The 26,398-nt window shown below is 33.5% G+C and overlaps 1 protein-coding gene and 1 long non-coding RNA gene across 10 annotated transcripts in view; one reads left to right on the top strand and one right to left on the bottom strand.

Moving 5' to 3' along the window:
• The first annotated feature begins 1,511 nt into the window (after positions 1–1,511).
• On the top strand, positions 1,512–2,844 carry LOC148628479 (uncharacterized). The gene is made up of 3 exons (XR_015923608.1): positions 1,512–1,984; positions 2,186–2,253; positions 2,638–2,844. It is a non-coding gene; the product is annotated as an uncharacterized LOC148628479 (long non-coding RNA).
• Positions 2,837–26,398, bottom strand: part of LOC148628477 (hydroxymethylglutaryl-CoA synthase 1-like) — a 44,812-nt gene continuing 21,250 nt past the window's right edge. For 8 of the 9 annotated variants that reach the window (XM_088588158.1, XM_088588167.1, XM_088588140.1 and 5 more), the window contains 6 exons: positions 21,468–21,635; positions 16,351–16,507; positions 11,734–11,904; positions 6,286–6,518; positions 3,597–3,736; positions 2,837–2,979 (listed from right to left, as the gene is read on the bottom strand). In XM_088588158.1, coding sequence (XP_088444284.1) covers positions 2,959–2,979; positions 3,597–3,736; positions 6,286–6,518; positions 11,734–11,904; positions 16,351–16,507; positions 21,468–21,635 — 890 coding nt within the window. In that variant the 3' untranslated portion in view covers positions 2,837–2,958. The remainder of the gene's footprint in view (positions 2,980–3,596; positions 3,737–6,285; positions 6,519–11,733; positions 11,905–16,350; positions 16,508–21,467; positions 21,636–26,398) is intronic. The other variant, XM_088588213.1, reaches the window with a different exon arrangement.

Below are 26,398 nucleotides of genomic sequence, written 5' to 3'. Positions count from 1 at the left end.
TGGTGGATCAAAGTAAGACATCATGTCTCTTGCAGATTTCTATAAGTAGTGTGAGTAGTTGTGTGTACAAATGTTGGTTTTTACCGGATATAAGACAACATACAAGAGGGAACATAGTACCAGCAACGTCTGTACGGAATGTGTTAAGCTGGTAGAATAGAGCAGGACAGTTGTAGGATGTGCTGTCAAAGTAGATAGCAACAGCTGCGGCTAGAAGGTTAAGCATATGCGTCGACTGCGAGTAGGAAGGGTTGTCTACCCATTCACCACCTACAGCAGTGTATGATACTTCTGTCGGCAGTGTCTTGTGTCTCTGATTATACATGTGGTCTTTACAAGATTGGAAGGTTGGTATGTGTTCCATTGTTCCATTCTCTGTTGGGTAGTTATACTAACTCTCTTCCATAGAGTTGGAGTCAGTTCTAGACTTATCCGGATTTCCATAGATTGCAACTCATCGTCAACTTTAATCTGATGGGTGGTTGTGCTGGACAATAACCTTGCGTGGTTGGAATCTCGGTGCGTGTGTTTATGGTTGCTGGACAGTGATGGGTTTAACATCTCCAGAAACGTGGACTTGGAACTTGTAGTCATTGGATATCAAGTTTTGGTTGCCAAGTCTATTGGTTGAAAAAAAAAAGATATTTGCCATTTAAAACTTAGAATGACAGCAATATAAACTTACTAGTAATTACATTAGATCCACACTTTCAGTGTTCCAGTTAAAAATGCGTAATGTACAATGCTTAGCATTTCTGTCATTCTAAGCATGCGAGGTTGGCATAGTCAACATATTCTTACATTATATTATATGAGTGTAATAATTTTTATCAAAACATTTCACAAAAAACTTTATATTTTTTTTCAATTAACTAAAACAGTAATAGCTGAAAATAATGTAAAATTATTATCATTGTTTTATCATTGTTTAACATCTTCAATATACTATATATAGCAAGTAATCAGAAATTCCAAGGTAAAGTTTTGATAATTTTTTTTCATATCCAACCTGTGAATCTAATTAGAGTTAATTATTGCAACAATATTATTATTATTATTGTTGTTCCCATATTGGAAAAAGCCAAAAGACACAAAGTAATTGATGGGAATTTTGATGAAAAAAAAAATAGGTGGGAAAGGGTGCATCCCAGGATTTTTACAAAAAAGGGGCTGGATGGTGTTTCTATAAAAGAAAAAAAGACGGAGTCAGCTTATTGTTTGCCCATATTAAGCACAAAATTAACAAAACTTTAAAAAAAGGGGGGGTTTAAACCCCCTGCTCTCATGTAACAGAATTTCATCAAACTTCGTTTAGAAACTTATATTTTTTATATCTGTCAATCCAGAATCATATTCTTAACCTTTGGTTGCTATGGAAACTTTATATAATTTAAGGGGGATGACAAATACTAAAATTTAGTTAAATTTTGTTGTTGCTTCCATAACGAACTGTTAGTCTGCATGTTATACTGGATCAAAAACCAATATATTATTATCATATCATGCTGCACTCGGCGATGCTCTTTATTGCTAATAGTTTTATAGAAAGAGAGACAGTCAAAGTATGTGCTTTTTGTTAATTTTCACACTTAGTAATACTATTTATCAAATGTTGATCTTTCTGTAAATGATTTACTAATGTATAAAATATAATTCAGTACTTTTTTAACACAACTATTTTTTTTTTTAAATACATTTGTTGTATTTTCAGGTATGTTAATAAAAAATTTTTTTCAGTTTAATTCTTGTTTTTGTTTTTTGATTTGGGGGGGGGGGGGTGGGGTCTTCTCTGTACTAATGATCATTGGATGAATGAGAAATAAAGAACTGTCAGTAAATAAGCCTAAAATGGCTTAGTTCTTTTAGTAAAAGCATGACACCATTTATACAAACTTTTTATTTTACTTCATATTTCTGGATCACAGATGAAATATTGAGCCAAGGATAAGCAGATGCTTTGTACACAGACTGATAGACACTCAAGGTATGTACTTGCCTTTTATTACGATCAGAATTACACCATTTATATTAAACTTTATTTTACTTAATATGACGACAGATTGAGCCCAGAATCGACAGATGCACTGACAGTTTAATGACAGACAGACAGTCAAAGTAAGTATTTTTTTTTTCACTTGGAATTACACCATTCATACTAATCATCTATTATACTTATTGTTTTCAGGATCACAGATGACAGATTAGACCAGAATGGGCAGGAGCATGGTTTACAGCCTGACAGAGACGGTCAAAGTATGTACTTTTTCTCTTTTTTTATGGTTTGAATTACACCATTTATACTCATATAACTGCCACTGTGGTCTCTGGGTAGCTTGTTTGCCTCAAGTGGGATGTTGTGGGTCACTGCTTCTCCGCCCAAGCAAGTGGTATTTTATGTGATAGAATGACAACTGGTTGGCTCAAAGTCCAAATACTGTTCCAAAGTGGGGTTGCTTTTTTGATTCCGTGAGCTAGCACAATAAAGATCCAACTCAGCATGTCTATCAAGTACAAAGCAGGGTCTGTTTGATTTGTAATTCCTTCTCATCTTTAAATAGGCATGAAATATCAGCCATAGGTTGTTAAACAATAATCTATCAACCAATCTAATCTTTTATTATAATTAATATTTTTCAGGATAACAAAAGACATAGAATGGAAGATGCACTGTTCACAAACTAACTAACCATGTAAATACTTGGTTTTGTTTTTCATTTGGAATGACATCCTTATTTGTCTTTTTTGTGGTCATATCAAAAGAGCCTTCCATGCAGTTCACAATTGAGATAGTACAAAATAAGAAATTTAAAAGGCAGGAAGACAGTAGTAAAACAAGTATTTTTAAATAGTTTTTATTAAATGCACAGCTACATGTATCATTAATATTCAGTTTTTTATCATTTTTATCACAGTAAATGGCATGCAATTGGCTTATATGGTTATAATCTGTTCAAATTACTATCTAATTCCTTGTGTAACCTACAAAAGAAAATATGAAGAATGAACAACAAATATTTATTCAAGGTTGTTTTTAATTACATTGGTTTGACAATTTTACCAGTTCCTGATTAAATCCTGTGAACTTAATGATCACATACATAATCATTGTGCTGTTAGTATTGGGGGTTTTTGAATCTTGTGAAAATTGTAGCATGAACAAAATCTCAGATTACATGATGTAAAATAAAACTATAATCATGCATTTGCATTTCCCATATTATTTAGAACAGTTTTGTATCATTATGTATAAACTGAATGTCAATGTCAATCAATACTACTAATTTCTGAAGTACAAACTGTAATCAATAGTTAAACAGAGTCCAACACATATTTACAAATTGTGTTCTGTTTCACTGTTTCAATTTTTTAAATCAGTCCAAAAGTTAATTTGCAATTTTATTTCAACAGAGTATTATCCTACACTGTAATTATACTCAAATGAAGGGGTCAAAAACCCCAAAATCGTGTTAAACATCTTACTCTACACTTGTATGTTTTGGCTAAAAGAACATTTTATTACACACAGATTCAGAATACTGTGACAAACTTCAAAACAGTTTTGTATTCTTTCTGCTATTCTGACAACCCCTTTTTACCTGTGCTTCCTCAACACTGATGGTGCCATTCTGTGCTCCATGTTTTCTTTGGTATGTGCGCCTGTGTTTGCTATCAATCTCCTTTAAGTACCAGGTATTTGGGTATAAATGGTCAGTTGACTGAACTGGGGTATAGGGAGCTAAAATGAAATAAATAATGAATAAAAGTACATGTTGTTGTTGCTTTTTTTTTTGTTTTTTTTTGTTTTTTTTATGTTACCACACCAAGGCTAATCAACTAAATCACAGCGGACAGATGAATTATCATTAGATGTCTCTTTTGAGGGATGTACAAATAGTTGAAACAAAGGAGCCGTATTATCAACTGGAGTATTATTTCAGTTAAAATAAATTCCACGATCATGATAATACCAAAACAAATCTACAGATTCCAATCTGATTTTACCTAAAATTGAAAACATAGTTCTGGCAACTATGTTTCTTTTTATGCATGTGGCTGAACAGGTCTACTATATAATAACATTGTATATCTGAACATGAAAAAGTAATGACACACTGTGACCTATCAATCTAGTCATGCATCATTATAAGTTGATCACATGTGTTTCAATTACTCTTTAGGTACATTCTCAACAGAAATTTTCATTATTGTCTTCTCTGACTTCCAATATTAAAGATACAATGTATAGTGGTATATCCATGATTCGATTGGTTGTCAGTTTATTTTGTAGTTAATAAAAAGCATTAGAAGTAAGCATGTGTCTCAATAGAAAAATGTGCGATCAAGAATTTCTTGAAGGTAAAGATCAACTTTCCATATTTTTCTTATGTGTCCACAGAATCAATTGAATATGATAAAAACTATTTAAAAGTTATAAAAGAAACAGGATTGTAACTAATACATAACCAGAAAGCAACAAAGAATTTTACTACCATTATACATGTTACAACACGTGAACATATAACATGTTTCGTTCATTATTTAGTCACGAAGCCCTGACATTCTTTTGTATGTCAGAATTCTAGTGGTCTTGACCCACGCAATTGGTAGAATTCAAATCTATAGTGATAGAACACAATTAACCAAAACTATTTAGAAATGGAGTCAAATATAAGATGAAGAGTAACAACAAAATTACTGAACTGATAAAATCTAAGCAGTAGTCGAAAGGAATAGTCAAAAGAAAAGTCTGTATAACAAATGGCAATATCAGGATAAAAGTTTGAAACCACTGCAATGGTCCTGACTTGGTACAAGCATTTAAGTTTAAATTAAATCAGGTAAATTTTAAAGAGGTTTTAAGATGCACCAACATGCCTTGTTGTGAAGGTTTCCTTACAATCAATAGAAAGCGATACGGATAGTTAATAATAATGAAAGGAAAACAGCTGGTCAGGGAAGGGAAGGTAATTACCTTAGAGAAGGAATGTGGTACAAGACCACAAATATTCCCAGTAAAATTTTGTAGTTTTTGAATTTGCTAATGATGATCTCCATTTATTGATTTTCTTGCTGAAAAAAATATTTGCATTATTTTGCCATTATGCGTGTTGGTAGAAAAGGAAAAAACATTACATGGGATTTTTTTTATGACCCCATAATTATATATTCTTGGGGGGGGGGGGGGGCATCTTAACTTACCTGTCTGCCTGTTTGTTCTGATAGGGGTACATTGTTCAGCTATCTCCTCCCACAGTTATAGGGTACGTAAGTCTCGTCATGTGACCTCATGATTTTACGAAAATGGGTCCTAGTTTACCATTCAAAAGCATAGAGATTTGTCATTTAGAGAGCATTGAGTTCAGTGTTAAAGGTAAAAATCTTTCTGTGTAAAAAATACTGATAAAAATGACAAATAACTATTCCTACATGATAAATGTAGTAAGAAAAAACATAAACTAGAAGATTTTGCATTGTTATACAGTGTTTCAAGTACCCGGAAGTAAACAATAAAATATAGATCGGTCTTCGGTTTTCAATACATCCTACATTGGAAATTCCGGTCAAGAAAATGAAACTAGGACGATACTTACATACCCTACTGAGCTTCAGCTTTGAAATTTTATAGGATGGTTATACACATAATGGAGATGTGCAGGGCCGAAAGAGTTTGATTTTCATAAAATATTGCAAAAATAAGAGATACTTGAACTTAGAAATTTCAATATCTCATAGGGGTAAAAGGGGGTACATGGTTTGTCCAGCTATCTCCTTACACAGTTTTTGAGCCATATCTTAGAAATTTTGCAGGATTTATTTTTATAAATAATGGAGATGTGAAGTTGGAAAGATTTTATACTTTCGTAAAGATTGAGAAATTGAGGATAGTTGGAATACTCCACAGAGGTATATGATTTGTTTTCTTCATTTCTGATATCAGTTCATTTGCTGTAGATGTCTAATATTTGATAAAGGACTTTGTATTGTACAAAACTGTTCATGTAGGTGCAGGGCATCATTTGTGTCTCCCAGAAAAATTTATCACCAAATTGCTTTGACCATACAGCTACATTGTCAACTACATGGTATTCTTGAAAAGTATGTACAGGTATATGATCCCAACCATTTGCTGCAGTCTAAATATCTGTATAGCATGGAACATTTTTTCTGACAGGGAAAGTTAAATAGTACATTTTGCTAACAAAAACAAATCTGGTAGGGATGAAGTTAAGGGGTGGCAGGAATTAAACTCTACGAATTAAATTTAAGTGGCCTAACACAAATTACCTGCATTGTGGGTTTCCTCTCTCAACTTCATCATTTCAGAGAATTTTTCTGGGGAATACTTGATTCTGGACTCGAGATGATTTTTTAGATGAGCTATATTGTCTTTTAACTGATTAATACATTTCTTCATAGAATCATCTTTGGCAAATTCTAAAGAGAACATAGCTGAGGCAAGCCCAGAGCCATACGAAAACAATATTATTTTCTTTCCTTGTAATTCTTCAGCTGTATGACTGCAAGAAAAGTTCCCATTATTAGAATCTTATAAAATAACATAATGGATTTGAATGAAAGAAAATTAAAAATATATTTTTTTTAAACTTCAGTGGTTTTATTGTTTTATACATAACAGAAACATATAATCTTCCATTGAATACTTCAATGCACTAAAAAATTACAAAAAAAACAACGTTTTGACTTACCATGAAAATTTTTGCCTCAAATAAAAGTATCATCATAGAGAAGTGAAAAGTCTACAAATCCTGAATATCCCAGAACCAGTCTTAACCAGACCCTAAATATCCTAGAACCAGTCTTAACCAAACCCTGGATACCCCAGAACCAGTCTTAACCAAACCCTGAATATCCCAGAACCAGTCTTAACCAGACCCTGAATATCCTAGAACCAGTCTTAACCAAACCATGAATATCCCAGAACCAGTCTTAACCAGACCCTGAATATCCCAGAACCAGTCTTAAAACCCTGATTATCCAAGAACAAAGACTTAACCAGACCCTGAATATCCCAGAACAAGTCTTAACCAGACACTTTTTGAAGTCCTTTCTTGTCTTAACCAGACCCTGAATATCCTAGAACCAGTCTTAACCAAACCCTGGATACCCCAGAACCAGTCTTAACCACACCCTGGATACCCCAGAACCAGTCTTAATCAAACCCTGGATATCCCAGAACCAGTCTTAACCAGACCCTGAATATCCTAGAACCAGTCTTAACCAAACCATGAATATCCCAGAACCAGTCTTAACCAAACCCTGAATATCCCAGAACCAGTCTTAACCAAACCCTGAATTTCCCAGAACAAAGTCTTAACCAGACCCTGAATATCCCAGAACAAGTCTTAACCAGACACTTTTTGAAGTCCTTTCTGGTCAGTTTAAATGTACTTTAAGCCTGGGTACATCATTTCCAAACAAATTCTGCGGTCCAAAAGGGGGTTTGGTTTACTGTGTAATTCATTCCATATTTAACCACAGCACTGACTACTTCATCAGTAAAATCAGTTAAAATCTTAAAATGGATTGAGCAAAGCAAGCTAATGAGGTTAGGACCACCATGAAAAACATCTAAAAAACATGTTTCTGATTAATGAATTGATTCATGATTAAAGGGCTCTACAGAGTGCAACATGATAAAACTGCACAGCTGATCATTTAGGGTAAGTTCAAGCACAAAATTAGTTTTTGACACACTTAAGCATAGGGACTTACAGTTAATTATGGACAAAACCACTGGTTTGGGCATAATATAGCACAAAATTTGAAATTCAATTAAAATCTTCTGAAATCCTATCAAACATAAAAAAAGTGATATTTGGAGTGTGGCCCTTTTGACACCTTAAAACTCGAAAACCGTAACAGGTATCTGAAATCTAAAGAAAAATGTAGACAAGGATTATATTAAAGAATCCAACAGAAACAAATTTTCAAAGTCGCACCAAAAATTAAAAAACGATGATTTTTTTTAGTGCTGAAAACTGAAAGAATCTTGCAAGAATCATACTCAGAAAAAAAAACAACAACATTTGACAATATGGTCTTAGAAGTGTCAGAGGATGCATAAAAGTATGTTCAAAGTTAAAATAGAATGATAGTGGGAAAAGTGAGTTATCCCCCATGATGATCATTTCATATAAAATATGCCTCAAACTCTTGACACCTAAACAATGTATGCCATTTCAGCACTTCAAATAACATTTTGAATTAGATTTCATGAAAAAACTGTCACTGTGTCATTTGTTAGTGTGATTTTTTTAAGTAAATTAAATGTGTCTGTAAGACACTAATGATGCCCCCACTAACAAGATTTGCCAAATTAAGAACATCTTTTTTTCTGTATGAAGACATGGTTTGCAGATTCAAAAATCCTATCAAGACTTGTGATACTCATGGTCTGTTGGTTCAGCTCAATCCTTCCAAGACATCCGATGACAAACTGTACCAGTACCCTTACTAAAAAAATTTGGGGATTAGAATTCCCTAAAAATATGGATATCTACATATTGTATCCTGGTCATATAGTGTCATGAAATTCTGTTCAGTAGTGTAAGACTAGTTGCGATGAGAAAAAGAGGACTGATGGACGGACTGACTGACACATAAAAATGTTATTACTCCCAATAAAAAATCCGTAACTTTGTTGCTTGGGATATATTTTTGACAAAAATTACATAATCCAACTATCACCCAGTTCTGTAATATTCCAAAGTCCAACTATCACCAAGTTCCATAATATTTCATTAAAAATCAAGATTCTATAAACCTTGCATACCATCATTATGTGTAGAAACACCCTGCAAAAAATATTTCAGATGTAGTTCAAAAACGACAGGAGGAGATAGCCGGACAAGCCATATAGACTTATTTCTGATGAAAATGACTAAGTCTAACTATCACCAGTTTCTGTAATATTTCACGAAAATCAAAATCCTTTGGCCTGCACACCTTCATCATATGTAGGAATATCCTGTAAAATATTTTAGATCTAGTTCAAAAACTGTACGAGGAGATAGCTAGACAAGCCATGATCCATATATTTCTGAGTAAATGACTGTGTAACTATCACCAATTTCCGTAATATTTCACGAAAATCAAAATCCTTTGGCCCTGCATACCTTCATCATATATAGAAATATCCTGTAAAATATTTTAGATGTAGTTCAAAAACTGTACAAGGATATAGACGGACAAGCAATATAGCCCTATTTCTGATGAAAATGAATAAGTGTAACTATCACCAATTTCCGCAATATTTCTCGAAAATCGAAATCCTTTGGCCCTGCATACCTTCATCATGTGTAGAAATATCCTGTAAAGTATTTTAAATGTAGTTCAAAAACTGTATGAGGAGATAGCCTGACAAGCCATGATTGTGTGTAATCCGGATGGATGGACGAACGCTGCAACAGACGAACGGACGGACAAGGGTAAATTAATACCCCCCCCTGGCAGTTTGTTGCAGGGGCATAAAAAATTCAAATAAATGTTATTTGCTCAGCCTAACAAGAACTTAATTTGGTTTGAACTTATATAAACATCATTTCAGTAGAAATTTCATAATCATTCTAGCAGGGGCAACTAGGCTTCCAAAATTATGTCACCAGAAAATTCGCCAGCTGCCAATTTTTGTCACCAATTTTCAGAAATTAGAACAGACATAAGCACCAGATAAGTAGCAATCCTTCTTTAAAAGTATTTCAGGAAGTCTGCTGGTGAGTTATCTTTATCAATGGATCAAAATGGAGGACATGTACTCCATATTCAGTCTTGATATCAGGCAGGTTTTTGGTTCTAGTTTGAGGATCTAAAACTCTTAATCACTTTTGCATAGGCAAAATTATAAAATACTACATCCTCCATGAAGAGGTGTTTTATTTCATCAGGGTCTTAATATTACTAGTATTGATATAATTATAGTCCTTGATTTTATACATGTATACCTTTGTCCTTTGTGTTCTTATTCAATTTTGCATAAAAATGAATTTGATTTTTTATTTACAAGTTTTAAACTATCTTAATTCCCTTCAAACAAAGAATGAAATTTTTGGCAAACTACCAGTTCCCTATTGTTTACCTATACTCTTGCATGATAACATGATAAAATGACTTATTTTAGGTAAAGTATGCATTCAGTATTTTCATCAGGTAATGTCTTTGCCATTTGTACTTAGTTTGAGACTTGAAGAAATTCCCTTTCTATTTGTTTACCAATTTTGCCACCAAAGAGTCACATGGCAATTAGAAAAATGTAAACAAAAGTCATCCACTTTCATTTTTTTACCGGTAATCTGCACTTTGAGATTGATGGAAAGGGAAAACTTATGACCAAATTCAACAACAAATGACATCTTATTCTGTAATGTCAACTTTCATCTGTGGCAGTGACCCTTCAGCACATGCGTATATACATTATGTCAGAGCTTGCCTAAACTATGCAAACTTTTTGTACTGCGAAAGACTACTTACAATGAGGATACATGATTAAAGTAATCAATACAGAATTTTTATGGTTGTTATTATAAACTCATGAATGATTATGGTGTATCAAACTGCACCATGTAAATCTATTTGTTCACCATGTCATAGATTTCCTTTTCTCATTGAAGAGACAAGAAAATTCCTATTGTCAGCTGTGCAAGATTTCCATAAGACAGAACATGTGCAATTTCCCATAAAAAATTGGCACACTTGATTGTGTGTTTGAATTTTTTTTTTAAAATAACAACCTTATCAAAAATAACTGGTGATTGATTATTTCTTGCAGTTAGTTTGTGGTTTGAAGTGACCCATATCTTACACCTGGTTGTGACATATCACTGGCCACACTGATATGTCATGATCAGCTGTTAAAATTACAGTAGGTCATTTCAACTCAAACATTTAATCATAAAAAAAATCGAAATGTGAAAAAGAATCAAACACCAGCTTTTCTCATATAAGATCTCTTTAGAGAAACTATTAAATCTTACCTTGGGTGTCTGGGGTTTCTTTATCTTGCACTTGTACAGGTGTTAGATTCTTAATTTCTCTTTCATGACATTTTATGAGAAACTTGGTAGGTTGGGGTGTTTCTAGAAAAGCAGAGGACACTTACCATACCAATGACCTGGTCCATGCTTCTAGTTTTTAGTATAGTCCAAGTTAATCATTTACTTTTGTTTCTTTGTACATGATATTTTAGTTATTTTATGTTCTTTCTAGTATATGTCCTTATCCTTGGTATATAAACTACTGATCATTGCTGGAATCTTGGACCCCTTAATTAATCTTTTGTCAAATTCTTGCAAGTGTTTTAAACACTTTGTCATGAAATAAACATCATTAATTTAATATATTCTTTTAGAGGGTAAATCAGTTTCTGAATGTATCATATTGTTTCACAGGGGTGCCCAGCTTGCATATGGCCATGTGCATGTGGCCAGGATTGCGCCTAATTTTGATCAAATGCTGTGAGTTTTGATTAGCTCAATATTTACATCTGATTGACACCTCCCATGAAAATTTATTGTAGGGATAACTAATTATATGAATTTAAGAATTGTGACTCAGTGTCATTTACCTTTGATTGGCTATTTTCTAGTAATCAATCTGATATTAATACTAAACATTCATTACATATACCTGCAACTTAAGAATTAATAAAAATTGAAAATTTATTTATTGATATTAAATTGAAATAAACACTGATCTTATCAAAAATATATGTCGTACCACAATATATATGAAGCTAGTCCTCCATAAACAGATGGGGTATACATATTTCCTACTTGGTTTGCCAACATCAAAGAAGGCTTGGTTTTTCTCTCAAATAAATCCTTACTAGCTGCCATGGAATCTTTTTCTAAATCTTTGTTGAATATAGAATTTTCTGGTGTCATATCTCTACAAAAAATATCATACAACATTCCAATAGACATAATACATCAATTGCAATAAAACTGAAGAAGGCCTTTGTCTGAAACATTTTGGTTAAATACATTGCTGGCATGGCATAATAGGACTGCTGAAGTTAAGTCCTGAACAGTTGGGGCAAGTATGGACATACCATTCAAACTTGATACAGATTTTATTGTGATTAAAAATTTGACAAAATATAGGAATTTAATCCTTTTTGGTTCCTAATTTCTAAATTTTTCCAGTTACAGTTGCCAAAATTCATCTCTACCTTCCTTTGGGGATATGGTACTTTGTCGTAGAATTTCAAAGAGATCCATTCCATATTACTCAAGCTATCATTCATAAATCAAAAACAAATTTTCTTAATTGGTTCAAGTCACAACCCTAAAAATCAATCCTAGTCTCCTTTCAGATATGGCACCTTGTAGTAGAATTTAAAAGGGTATAAGAGACTCATTCACTTTTACTAGGTTACTGTTTCTGGTCCCTTTGTAAACCCTAATTCCTAATTGATTCAAGTCATAGCCCCAAAATTAATGCAAGCCTTTCTTGATGGTGTAGCACCTTGTGGTTCAAATTCGAAAAGACCTTTAACTGGAGTTATATGGTTTAATTCTATGAAATGCTTGCTTTTGGCCCATAAGTTCACAACAATAAGGATCATAACCCCAAAAATCAATAATAACCTTCCTTTAGTGGTTTGGAACTTTCTTATGAAATTGTTATTGCACAAAAACCGAGTGTATACAGACAATGACAGTGCCGTACCATTATATGAAAGTCAATTTTTGCAGTCATATGAAAATTATTCGTATTCAACCGACATTTTGTGTGAAAATTTCCTAACTGGAAATAATTTACTAACATAACTTAACTAGAAACACTATCTGCTTATTGAACTTCAGCTTAATAATTTAAAGAAGATTTTCTGAGTGGAACTAACAAAGTACTATCTACTTAATAATATATACTGTCTTTCTATGAATTTCTGCTCATTAATGTAAAGTGTTATTACAGATACCAGTATATGTCTTGCCTGTCACATATGAACACTGTTTTAAATTTAAATCAAAAGCTCAATTTAAAACTTGATTGATGGTGACATTTTTGTTAATTTTATATATTCTGGACAATTTATAATTTAACACCATCAAACCTTATGAGAAAACTTAACATTAAAATCTTTACATGAAATTTCAAAGTCAATAGACCATGCTGCAGGGGCATATGCATGGAACAGATACAGAATTGTGATAAAGAAATGCTAATGAAACTGCATATCCTATATGACTGACCTAGCTTAAGTGGTTCATATCAAACTGACCTAATCAGAAAACTTGACATGAAAATCTTAAAATGGATGCCAAGGTCAACACTGACGCCGATGCTGGAAAAGTAATACATAAGTCTCGCCAGGTGAGACAAAAAAAAAAAGTAGTTCCTGGCTATATTTTGCTCATTTTTGCCAAATTTTGCACAAATTAATAACCCTTGGACACCCTGGATCCTACTCACCACTAATACACCATTGTTATCTGAACCAAAACTTCCCCTTGCCAAAGCAACCAGATATATAAGTATTACCTGAACATAGTCTTTTGGCAGGGGACAACAAAAAGTTCATTAACTAAGAATTAAATGTTGGTGTATTTGTTTGTGACATAGAAAACTGCCAATGGACTTTGAAATGCAATTTTATCTTGTCAATAAAGGATTACATCTCCACTAAAATATTGCACTTAAGTAAAAGTGGTATAACCTATACAGTAATTGACCAAAGAGGGTTCATCCTGTTTATAAAGTTTCATCTATTTCTTCAAAAAGAGTTTCAAGTATATGCATCAATCTGTATTAGATCACATGCGACATTTGCACTCCTTGTTAACATTCAGTAAAAAACCATGGTGTTTTAAAATAAAATTATTCTTCATTCTTACTTTAAATTCCTAGTTCTTTTTTCAGGGAACATTAATGAAAACTGGTTTATGTGAAAGATGCTTTTGGTCATTCAAAATTTATTTAAGGCCCTGAAAAAATTAGCTTTGGCTTTTAACAGGATGTTTTCAAAGCAAACACTATTTTTAATGAACAGCTGTACCATGATGGAAGGAAAATGGAGTTTTTATATCTCAAATTATGTTGTTCTGAAGGTTACCCATACAAAAGAGGCATTTTTGTACCACGTTCAACTTATAAATGAGATATTTGAATTATAGCAAACAACTGAGTAAAGTTTGAAGTTTATTGAACAACAGGTTCTTATGGTGCAACATGAGAAAAAAATCCATGAAAATTATAAAAATTCAATTATTCCAAAAATAACTAGACAAAGGGATGACATCTACATGGGTGAGGAACCGGTACGATTGGTACTGCTCATACCAATAATTTTGATAGGTATGGTATGCTGTACCAATAATTTTCACACTCATTTCCAATATGTTCATTCAAGTGAAAAATCTTGAAGATTAAAAGGGATTTGACAATGTTCTATCTGTATTCTATTTGCATGGTATATTGCTTTCTCGTGATGTCTCCCCATTTCAGGTTCATCACTCATCAACTTCCTGTTTAACAAATGACTTAGTAGATGTTAAGGTACTGCATAATGGAAATTTCTCCCCTTTTATCAGGAGAGTGCTTAGATATTTGGTATATTGCTTTCTCATGATGACTTGTGCAGTGTCTCCCTTTTTTCAGGTTTGTTGTTCATCTACTACCTGTTTACCAATCAACTTTTGTGGCATTTGCTGAAAGCATTTTTTAATTAGAGCACATAACAGAAAAACCACCCCCGTGTTTGAAAAGCCATAAGTCCTATTACTCAAAAACTTAATGTTCATAACTGATGTAAAATGAAAGGTAGCTTTCTTCCATCAATATAAACAACTGACCAAAGTTTTATTTACATGAGCTTATTGTGTATTGGAGTTATTGTAGGTAGTGTTGACAACATATGGACAGACAGCAGTATACTATAAGATGTCTAATGTATAAAACCAATTCAAGGACAGAATCAAGTGATATATGATATGAATGGTGAAAATCCAATAATTTTAACTTCAGTGCAAAGGTCAAGGTCATTTAGATGTCATGATGTAGCCAACAAATTATGGTGATTCACCTACACACCAAAAATGGAAAGACCACCAAAAGACAAAAAAAATTGGGTCTCGGACATGAATCCACGTTAAATAAGCTATAATTTTGACAATGAGGTAAAATGTCAAAGTCATATTGTGGTCACAAATGAACATGCACCAAAAATTGTATACCTATGTCGAAGAACAACAAGAGGCTCACAGGAGCCTAAAATACTCACCTGGTTAAATTTTGTCTTTCAATGGCAATAAATTTAACAAGAAGTTGTCCAATAATTTTTACTCAAGAAGACTTCGGTAGGACTTATCATAAGGATCATTACACGGCTTAACAGGTAAAAATGAAATTTGACCACAGATAGATCACATCATGCTGAACACTTTTATCCTATGTAAGAATTTGAATCAGAATGGTTATGGAGATATATAACAAAAATCTAGTTTTACAAGTTACACGATAGCAGGTAATTTTCACATACTTTAGGGGTCTGTCTGAAAATGCCAAAATAAATTTGGTGAAATATTTACTCTGAGCATAGGTACTTCGGTCAACAAGTGGAAATTGGCAACATTGGAAGTAAATATACAGTAAAAATAAAAAGGACCATAATCGTAAAATCCAGATTTGAAATAGCGGAATTCCTCAAATGTAAAAAAAAATCATCCCTGGGTAATTAGAGCACAACTTAGCATCCAAATACTTTTTTGCCTAAAAATTGCCAAATTTTACACCTGACAAAATAACCCTCTATACAGTATTACATTGTTTACGTGTCAAAAGGATGCCCAAAAGTATAATTTCCACATTTTTCCAAACCTGACATATAATGGCTTTAAAAAACTAAACGTTATGTCAAAATTGTCTTGATACAATATGCTTTCATGGTTGGAAGACTTAAGTTGTCAATCTATGTGGCCAATACATTTGTGTATAAATGACAAAAATATAATGATATCAAATGTTTCAAACACATTTTAGTTCATTTTGCATTATGGGTTTTGTGTTATGCAGTGGTGAACTGCATAAAAAGTTTTGCTAGCAAAGTAACCACACAACTTACTAAATATAGTGCAATATCTGCATTGATTAACACAAATTTACCTGTATTTTCATGACTGAATTTGACATTAACCAAAAATACCCCTTTGTTTACTACTTGCTCAATGGAAAGCTAATCTCTAGGAATACATCTTAAGTTGTTTAAGATAAATTGAGCACAGCATTCTATCAACACAATGTTTATCACACACATCCTGATCCCTATATACTGAGTATAGCCCATATTGAGACCAAATCTACTGTAAGACTATAACAACATAACAAGTTTACCTGTATTTCTTCAAACCAATATATCTCTCTGTAAAATTTGGATATTGGTCATCCCAAAAGTCATTCATCATTAATCTAGCAAAGGATTTCTGTACAAGTTTACAATAAGGTGAATGGAAAATAAAGCCATCAACTGATTCCATCGGACTACAATTATCTGTAATGAGAAATTCAGTCTATATGAATGTTGGCCACCTTATTTTCATTATAGGATTAAACACTCTTTTTTTCCAAATTCCCAATTCCAAAATATCTGACAAGTGTTTACCAGTACTTGTTTTAAAGACACTCATTCAGTGATATTGACAATCTAAAAGGCATCATTCAACCCAACAATGTTACATAGTTTTCCATTTCAATATTTGTAGTAGAAAGGGGTTACTGATAACCACATCCTGTCAAAATTGTTGTTCTGAATATACCATGCTGAAAATGAATGGAGTAAAGCAAAACATACAGGTAAGTTTAATTGGCTCTATCTTTGTTGAAGTGGTAGGCATGTTTGTTTATGGAATGTACATGATATTAACAGTTTTGAAAACAGGGATAATGGAACATAAAGTGATACCCTAATGGTGAAAAAAGGAGATGAGCAAAATGTCCTTACTTGAAAACTACATTTAGGGTCTGCTGAAAATTAAACTCTACTCCTGTATTTTACAGTGCTTAACAAATGTGCAAAGTTTTAAAAAAAATCATTTATCTGTTCTCATATTATTATCTGGAAATCGTTGGGGACAGACAGACCAACACACAGTTTTTAGAAGGGTATCACATAATACCTCATCCCTTCTTGTGGTACGGTACAATCAAAGTGCTGTTAGCACTGGAGGTTTTTGATTCTCATGAAAAATGTAGCATGAACAAAATTTTAAAGATTATATGATGTAAAATAAAACTGGGATTATCATTTTGTATTTTTCATATTATTCAAACCTGTTTTTCCCCATATCAATAAATTGAAAGTCAATATTTGAACAGTATCCAAATTCAAACACATTTACAAATTTTGTTCCATTTCACCTTTTTCCCAACTTTTTAAACCTGTCCAAAAGTTAATCCGCTTTAGGACTTTACATTCAAAAAAATATATTAGCAGATTACTTGTCCTACAGTGTAATTATACTCAAATGAAACCAATTTCAGCTTAACAAAATAATTTCCTTGAATGAACACAAGATTTTCTAAAACTAGACACTTTTGATTAATTTAAATTTTCCAGCCAATTTTACTTAGTTAAAATCATTGCTCTTCACTTCAGGTTTGTTTATGGTAAAATATTAATGATAGAATCATTAATATTTTGACTGATTAATGTGTAAATTGGAACATGCTGAATGCATTTAGGGCTTCTTGACACATATATTAATTAATATAATCGAAGATAAAATGAGAGCCTCCAAGAAGCCTGAATCGCTCACCTTGTTAAATTTTGTCTTACAATGGCAATAAATTTAACAGAAGTTGTCTAATAAATTAGACTCAAGAAGACTTTGGTAGGACTTATCATAAGGATCATTACATGGCTTAACAGATGAAAATGAAAATTTCACCCCAGATAGATCTCATCATGCTGGACACTTTAACCTTTGTCAAAATTTTGGTTTTGGAGAAATATATGAAAAACTAGTCTGACCCCTATGTTCTATTTTTAGTAACGGTGGCCATGTTTTTTGACAGATCAAAAATCTAAACAAGCATTTCGAGCATTATACCCCAAGAAATATTCATACCAAGTTTGATTCAAATTGGTCGAGTAGGGTCAGAGGAGAAGATTTTTGAAAGAAACAACATTAAAATTAAAAGATCAATTGTTCCAGAACAATTGAAAGGTCTTTCCCATCCATTCTCCTCTAACTGCAATCATGTTCAGGAGAAATGACCTTTGCATAACAGCAATTGGCACACTGTAATATGGACTACAGAGACAGCACTATTGATACTACTTATTTCTTGCAAATATTTTAAAAGGCAAGGTTTTTAACAATTATTAAATTAACAACACAGTTCTTATTCCTATATAAGAAAGATGAATTCAGTAGTAACTGTGTAGTAATAAGCTATTTTTTCTGTCAATTTCATCAATATAATTAGAAAAATTCAAAGGGAGATAATCATAAATTATCCCAAAGCAAAGGTCTCAATTGTCACTTTCAGGTCAAATGGCCACCCCTCCATGTAGTACTAAAACACACTTAACTTAGAATTATGCATTGTAAATGTATTATCTGAGTGTGTGTTGAACAAATGTGGTCAAAATAAAAGTCAGATTGTAAACTTTAAAATCATACTTTTAAGTCACTACATAAGTATGAATATTGTGTACAACTGTGAATAATTTGCCTCCGTTGTCTAAGTTGGGACAACAATGTTGGAACAACTTTACAATATTACTTTACAATAACGGTTTAAATGTTTTATTAACCAATAATTCAGTTTCTGTTCCTGCCTCTTTAAGGCAACTAAAACAGTCAATGTAACTTGATTCAGTACATGAGTACTTAGACTTTTCTATTTTAATGACAATTGAAAATTATTAATACATATTTATTTATCGTGATATTCTCGCTCAGCTTTTGTTTAATAATAGGCAAAACAAAGGCTTGTTTTGCAGTTAAAGATCGTTAACAGTGATTTTTACTGTTAAAAATCTGGTCACTGGCAATTTAGGTGTCTATATATGAGTTCAAGGTATAACGCCGCCTTAAATAATGTAGTGGGAGTATACTTTAATAGACAGCTTTCAGAAACTAACACATTTATGGATGTATTAACATTCACAGGGTGAATTCCAAAGTCTTATCTCAGTTTGCAAAAGATGGTCAAAATCTTGTCATGATAGGATTTAATCAGAAGTGGGCAAATTGGGCGGAAGGAAAAAAAAGAATAATAATAATCAGAAAAAATACAAGAAGGTCTTCCCATTGAAATGGGAAAGACCTTACTAAAATTTGTGGAAAATGGCTGATAATGGTTGATCGAATGATATTTTGATATCCTGGAGTCAATACAACAAAAAAATTACAATTTATGAAAATGTTGCGAATCGGTGCAATTTCACTGATTTCTGAAAATTGTCAAATTTGACCTGAAATATACATCATGGCATAACATTGGATGTGGAACCATGCTTCTAAATTGATTGGAAGTAGTTTGAGTTGTCTATCTTGAACCATACTGGCAAAAATGGCAAAAAAAAACATTTTCTGATCCAGTTTTTGATCATTAAAACAAATGACCTTGACCTTTGACCTTGGAATATTTAGGTAGCATTTATGCTACTGATCAAGAATATATATAGTTTGTAGGTACTTTTATTTGAAATCAACTGAAAAAAAAATTACCGATCCTATCGAAATAGCATTAAAAATCAGTTTTGGGCCAAAACTCTTACAATTTTGAAAAAGCTGAAGGGACACCTATACTTTTCTTGTAGAGCTTGTATTTCTGAACATATTTGATATTTACAGAAGACCTCTATCTGTAACAATTTGTGACATATTGGCAAAAAACTGCAAAAATCACAAAAAATACCAGTTTTTGGGCTATAACATCAAAATGCTTCATCGAAATGCTTAGAACTCTACATAACGAATGAAGATAAAATTAACATGCATACTTTTCATGTCATCATTTTCTTCTATCTGTTACCATTTTCAAGTTGCAGCCATATCAAGGCCAAGGTCAAATTTCAAAGTGACCTTTGATCTTTGACCTTGAGATTTTTAAACACACAACATACAATCTAAGATCAACAGGGAAGGTCCCAAGTCTATACAACTTACGGTTTAAAAGTCCAGTGACCAACTGTATAATTTCATTTTAGGTCGCGATATCGCATAACCAGGGAAACCTCAAATCTTTCAGAAACCTTGTCAAATAGCACTACCCTCTGTTTCTGAACAACATGGAGCTTTCGGTTTGTGTGTTTCTAAAACATTTTAAGGATTTTTTACAAAATTAGTTTTTCCGCTACAGGGCAGACAACTCTGGACTGACAAATTTTCACATCTCACAGGGTGAATACCAAAGTCTTCTGTCAGTTTGCAAAAGACAGTCATAATCTTGTCGTGATACGATGAGCCATGACTGCAGCAAATTGTATGACGGAAATTGGAAAGACCTTAAATATTAAAAAAAAATGTCAAAAAAGGGCAATAACTCCTAAATAGCTTGACAGATTAAAATTAAAATTTGACCACAGATAGATCTCATCATGCTGAACACTTTATCTCTGTCAGAATTTGGAGATATATGTGCAAAACTACTGTTTGACCCTTATGTTCTATTTTTTGTAATGGCGGCCATGTTTTTTGACGGATCAAAAATCTAAACATCACTTTTGTGCAAGATACCCTAAAGAACATTTCAGCAAAGTTTCATATCATTCCTCTCGGTAGTTTCAGAGAAGAAGATTTTTGATAATTTGTTAACGGACAACGACGACAGATGCCAAGTGATGGCAATAGCTCACACGGCCTTCGTCCAGGTGAGCTAAAAAGGAGTCCCTCAAATCTACAATTGATTTGAAGAGAAGATCTTAATTTTATTTGCAGAAATGATAGAATATTATTGAGATGAATAATTGCCAGGAACTTATTTACTGGTTATAAAAGAGGTATTGAATGATAAAAAAGTAATTATACTTAGACTATATTTTTGTGTAGTGTTGAGAAATAGTAGGGAATTTCCTGTGATGAACTGGCGACATAAGGTATTTTGATTCTGTCAAAACATCACGTCAGACTGCACTATAGAAGTACAATCTAATTTAAAATGATCTACTTTTATCATTAGGCCAATAAAACGAATAATAATAATTACATTTACCACTAAGGTAGCTTCTTTTCATTAAGACAAACATTGTGCCAGATACCTATGAATTTATGGGTTTTCATGTGATGTATGGGCAGACTGACAGAAAGATGGACAGGCAGCAGTGTGCCGTCATTTTGTCTGTGAAAAGACGGGTGTATATAAAATCAATTCTATTTCTAACATAGGTATACATATTTGAAACATTTAAAAAAATATAATATTACTACAAGTTGTTTTGATTTTTTTACTCTTTACACATTGTGATGAAATGAAAATGTCATATGTGTATTAAAACCTACCAGTGACAATGATTTGCTTCTTGGCTTTGGTTTTGTAGAGATTATAACAGTTATCAAGAGCATTAAAATAACACTGGACTGACAACTTGCCATCCACAACAGGGTACTCTGATGACAAATCTGGTTTGTAGAAATCATAGGCATGCTGCATGTATATACTTCTTACTCCTGTGAAATAAAAACAAAACCATTGTCTCACTGTATACATGCACATGACATTAATTTACTTTCAAAACAAACTGTATGCGACCTTTCTGTACTTGCTGTATTGGAATGCACCAAAAGTTTTATTACCAAAATAAGGGAGGGAACTTGGGAATTTTACAACATTATTTGCATCGAAACTCCTAAAAATGTCTGATATAAATATAAATAAACAGAAGTTTATTGCCTCCTACATGTACATATATATAATAATTGAGCAATTTTAGCAACAGATCAGGACCTAGTTTCATAAGGAACCTCAAATTGAGATTTTCCTCAAATCCTTTTTCCTTTCCTCTGTGGCAACATCCCTTCAGCATCTGCATATAGTTTTCATATCACAACTAATATGTTATGCCAGAGCTTGTTGTAACAAAGCAGGCCTTATGTACCGTGCTAGACTTCTTACAATTTGGCCTTTAGAACAGTGTTATGTTGCTACAAGATTGAAGTCATCACTACAGAGGTTTTATGGTCATCATCATGAACTTGTGGATCGTTACAATGTATCCATCTGCACCATGAAAACTGGTTTGTTCAACACATCATAGTTTTCCTTTCCTCTTTCATCTACCCTGGACTTGACTTTTTATGAGCAATTCAACAGGTGTTTCTAGAAAAGCAGAGGAAGGTTACCCTACCGGTGCACCTGGTCCATGCTCCCAGTTTTTAGTAGAGTCTGAGTTGCTCATTTACTTTTGTTACTTTGTATGTAGTATTTTAGTTATTTTATGTTCTTTGTTGTGTTTAGCTGTTTTCCATGTCTGGTCTTTGTCCCTGGATTACATTCATTTGATTTCCACTAGAATCTTGGTTCCCTCGATTACTCTTTCAAATCAAATTTCAACCAATCAAATCACTTGAAACTGAAGATTTGAGGAATCAAAGTGCTGATAGCACTAGCGGTTTTTGATTCTTGTGAAAATTGTAGCATGAACAAAGTTTTAAAGATTATATGTTAAAAAAAATTGTGATCAAACATTGCTTTTTAAATACTATACTGTCCTTTTTTTAATATCTATAAACTGAAAGTCAGCCTATACTACTGATGAACTTCACACACATTTACAAATTTTGTTCCATTAACCTTTTTCCCCAATTCTAAATCTAACCAAAACTTTTGGCAAAAGTTAAGTGCATTTACATTCAAAAGCTATATCCTGCATAATAATTATACTAAAATAAAACCAATATCAGCTTAAGAAAATAATTTCTTTAACACAAGATTTTCAAAAATTAAACAATTTTATCAATTTGAATTTTCCCGTTTATTTTAATTGGTTGAAATCACTGCTCTTCACTTCCTGTTTATAAATGGTAAATATTAATGATAAGATGGATAATTTGACTAAAAAGTGTTTTTATTACAATAAATACGTTACCATCATAAATTCTGAGTAAGTCCATCTGCGCAAGTGAAGCAGGCGGAATCCCCTATCTAAAAATATCATCCAATGGGATGACCTTATAGTAGCCATCTACCCTTTATTCATCCATTTAATTTCCGCCTGCACAAGAAGGCACATGTGGTAAATTATATTGTGAATAATATTGAAATTTTGTAATATTAGAAATCCCTTTTATTGAGGAATTTTCTTTTATATATTTATTATTATTGTATATTGATACTTTATTATGGAGTTTAATGTTAATAGCCCATTTCAAGCCATTACTGGCAATGATGTTTTTTTGGATGGGTTGTTACCTTACGATAGTTAGGTGATTACTCCAAATGTGTCTAGTCAATTAACCGACGTTTTAACTTCGGTGGCTAACACTACTATTCCACAGACCCCGGTTATAGGTTTTGTGGATAGTAATAGAGTAATCCCTACTATAGGTACAGTATCTCTTACAGTATCTAGGCCAGTAGACACCACGGGTTCAGTTTCCTGTACCCCTGGTGTTTCTATGGGTCTAAATTTACCTGGTTCAAGGCCTCCAGTGTCTTACTGCAGTGTTACTTTGCCCTTCTTGGCTAATAACCCCATTTCTTGGTCAAGACATCCCTGGCCTCAGACATACCCTTATCCAGGTTTTCCTGGTCAGGTTTTTCCAGGTTTCTGGCCTTATGGTAACAACTTTGGACCTATTGGTCCTCAAAGTTTCACTCCTAGTTTGTCAACCCCTGCTCCTTCTGTAGCAGTGTCTTCTAGTGGTGTTACTAACTCTTCAACTGCACCTACCTCTTCTGTTAGGTGTCAGTTTAATCAGGTTACTAACTCTTCCCCCTCATTAGATGGGTTTAAGAGTGTTTTAGATGCTTTCATCTATCGATATCTTCTGAGTTTGTTCCTTTCTCCAATCACCTCACAGCTTTGGAGAAAAATACAAACCAACCCACACCAAGCTCCTCTATGACTCCATTTCCTACAGTTCACAATCACTTTAGAGATTCAGTTTACTCTATTATGGGAGACATCAATAAGGTACCATTTCAGTCACCTCCCAAACCTAAGAGACTCACTTCAACTTTTGAAGTTTCTTGTGGTATGTCTAATGACCTACCTAAGTCTCATACTAGTTTCCCAGAATCCAATCATATGTCCACTTCTCTTCAAATTATTAATGAAGGTATCTAGCCAATGAGTCTCATTTTTTCAAGGTAAATGGTTTTGGTATAACTTCCTTTAATGATCATTTCCGATGATATTTTCAATTCCACTTTGGGTAAGTTGGTTCCTTCTTGTGATAAAGGTTTTTCTTCTTCAATTAATTCAAAGCCTGTGGATGGACTGCGTCTTTCTCAGTCTGTCTGGTCTAAAACTGAGAATCTTCTTAGAAATCCTTCTCATGTACTAGGTACAGCAGAACATTATTTGTCTGCTGTAGCCCCCTTACTGAAAGATATTGCTCTTCCTCCTGAAGTAAAACCATTTTTACTTCAGGTTGATAAAGCTCTAGGCTCTTCTCAGCTCTTACATATGGGAAGTTTGGCAAATTTTACTTTATCCAAAAGATCTGAGATTCTAGATAAAGCTAGAGTTTCAGACAGCCTGAAAGATTCGTTGTTGAAATCTCCTTTGGACGACTAACTTTTTAGTCTTCCTCTTGACGAGATTCAGAAACAGCTTAGTTATAGTGGTTCTTCTATTGGTGGTTCTTCCTTTCCTTCCACAGAAAAGAGAAGGAAGGTTTTCATTGAGGGCGGTACGAAAGGTGGTTCTAAGAAAACGGTTACTAAACACCAAACAGGTAATTTTAAAGGTGGTAAGAGGTCTAATCCTTCCACCTAGGAAGCTGCCCTCCCGTACGTTACTGAAAAAACTCAATCATCCAGAGGTTTTTTTACAAAACTCCTCTTTCTAAAATCCCAGTAGGGGTTAACTCATTTTCTGTCAAAATGGAAAGATATTACCTTAGATTGTTGGGTATTGTCAGTAATTCGGGGGATTAATTCAAGGAACTACCACCTCTTTCACCAGTTCCTATTCCAATGTCCAACACGACTCATCTGCAAAATATATCTCTTCTGTCAGCAGAGATAGATTGTCTTTTGACAAAGAAAGCAATAGAGGAAGTTCCTGTATCATCAATAGATCCAGGTTTCTATTCTCAGATTTCCCTTATTCCAAAGAAAACAGGAGGAATGAGACCAGTCATCGAGCTGTCCATTCTCAACCTTTATCTGGTTGTTCCCCATTTCAAGATGGAGACCAATCGTTCTATCACAGCTTCAATACTTCCAGGTATGTGGAACACTTCCTTGGATTTGACAGACGCTTATTTCCATATTCCAATATGTCCTTCTTACCAAAAGTTTTTCGTTTTGTCTGGAACAACAAGGTTTACCAATTCAGAGCATTACCGTTCGGCCTATCTATTGGACCTCTAGTTTTCACCCAAGATATGCAGACTGCCATAGCTCATCTTCACTCTCAGGCCATTCAGATTCATTCTTATCTAGACGATTCTCTGTTGAAAGACCTTTCTCGGGACAAGGTTCTTGTAAACACGGATCTAGTCATCAAACTGTTTCTTTCCCTGGGGTTCATAATTTCTTGGAAAAAGTCAGATCTCATTCCTTCTCAGGACTTTACTTTTCTGGGAGAACATTATCTGACTCATCTAGGACTAGTTCTACCTCCTCAGGAAAAATTTCAGAACCTCAGTTTAAAAATTCATCAGTTTCTTTCTCAGGAAACAGTTTCTGCTCGCCAAGTTTCACAGCTACTAGGTCTCTTGAACTCTTTAGCAGATGTTGTTTCTCTTGGTCGACTACACATTCGACTTCTCCAATTTAATCTATTTCAACATTGGCTCCCATCTTCTCAGAATTGGGAACATCAAATTCCAATTATTCTTACTGGAAGAACACATAAGTTTTCTAGAGATGGAAGCAGTTCTTTAAAACAAGTTTCTTGTTCTTGCATCCTACAATAAGACGGTTGTTGCTTACTTAAAAACCAAGGGGGAACTCATTGTTTCAAGCTATTTCCTCTTGCAAAAGAAATTCTTCTTTTTTGCAATCAATTTCAGCTTCAGCTAGTAGTTCATCATGTTCCAGGGAAATTCAATGTCTTAGCAGACTCTCTCTCGAGAACTCTAGCCCCAGTGAATACAGAATGGGAACTTCTCCAGTCAGTATTTCAAGCAATAACTCTTCATTGGGGGTCTCCTCATGTAAACCTGTTTGCAACAAGTCTCAACTTCAAACTTCAGGTGTTCGTGTCTCCTGTCACGGACCCAGAAGCTTATGCTGTAGATGCCATCAGTTTTCATTGGGA

Source organism: Perna viridis, chromosome 1 (assembly GCF_037379345.1).
Source record: "Perna viridis isolate PV_CMFRI_1.1 ecotype Kerala chromosome 1, ASM3737934v1, whole genome shotgun sequence".
Classification (NCBI taxonomy): domain Eukaryota; kingdom Metazoa; phylum Mollusca; class Bivalvia; order Mytilida; family Mytilidae; genus Perna; species Perna viridis.
Note: the sequence above shows the minus strand (reverse complement) of the source record. Positions and strands in the feature narration are given on the sequence as shown.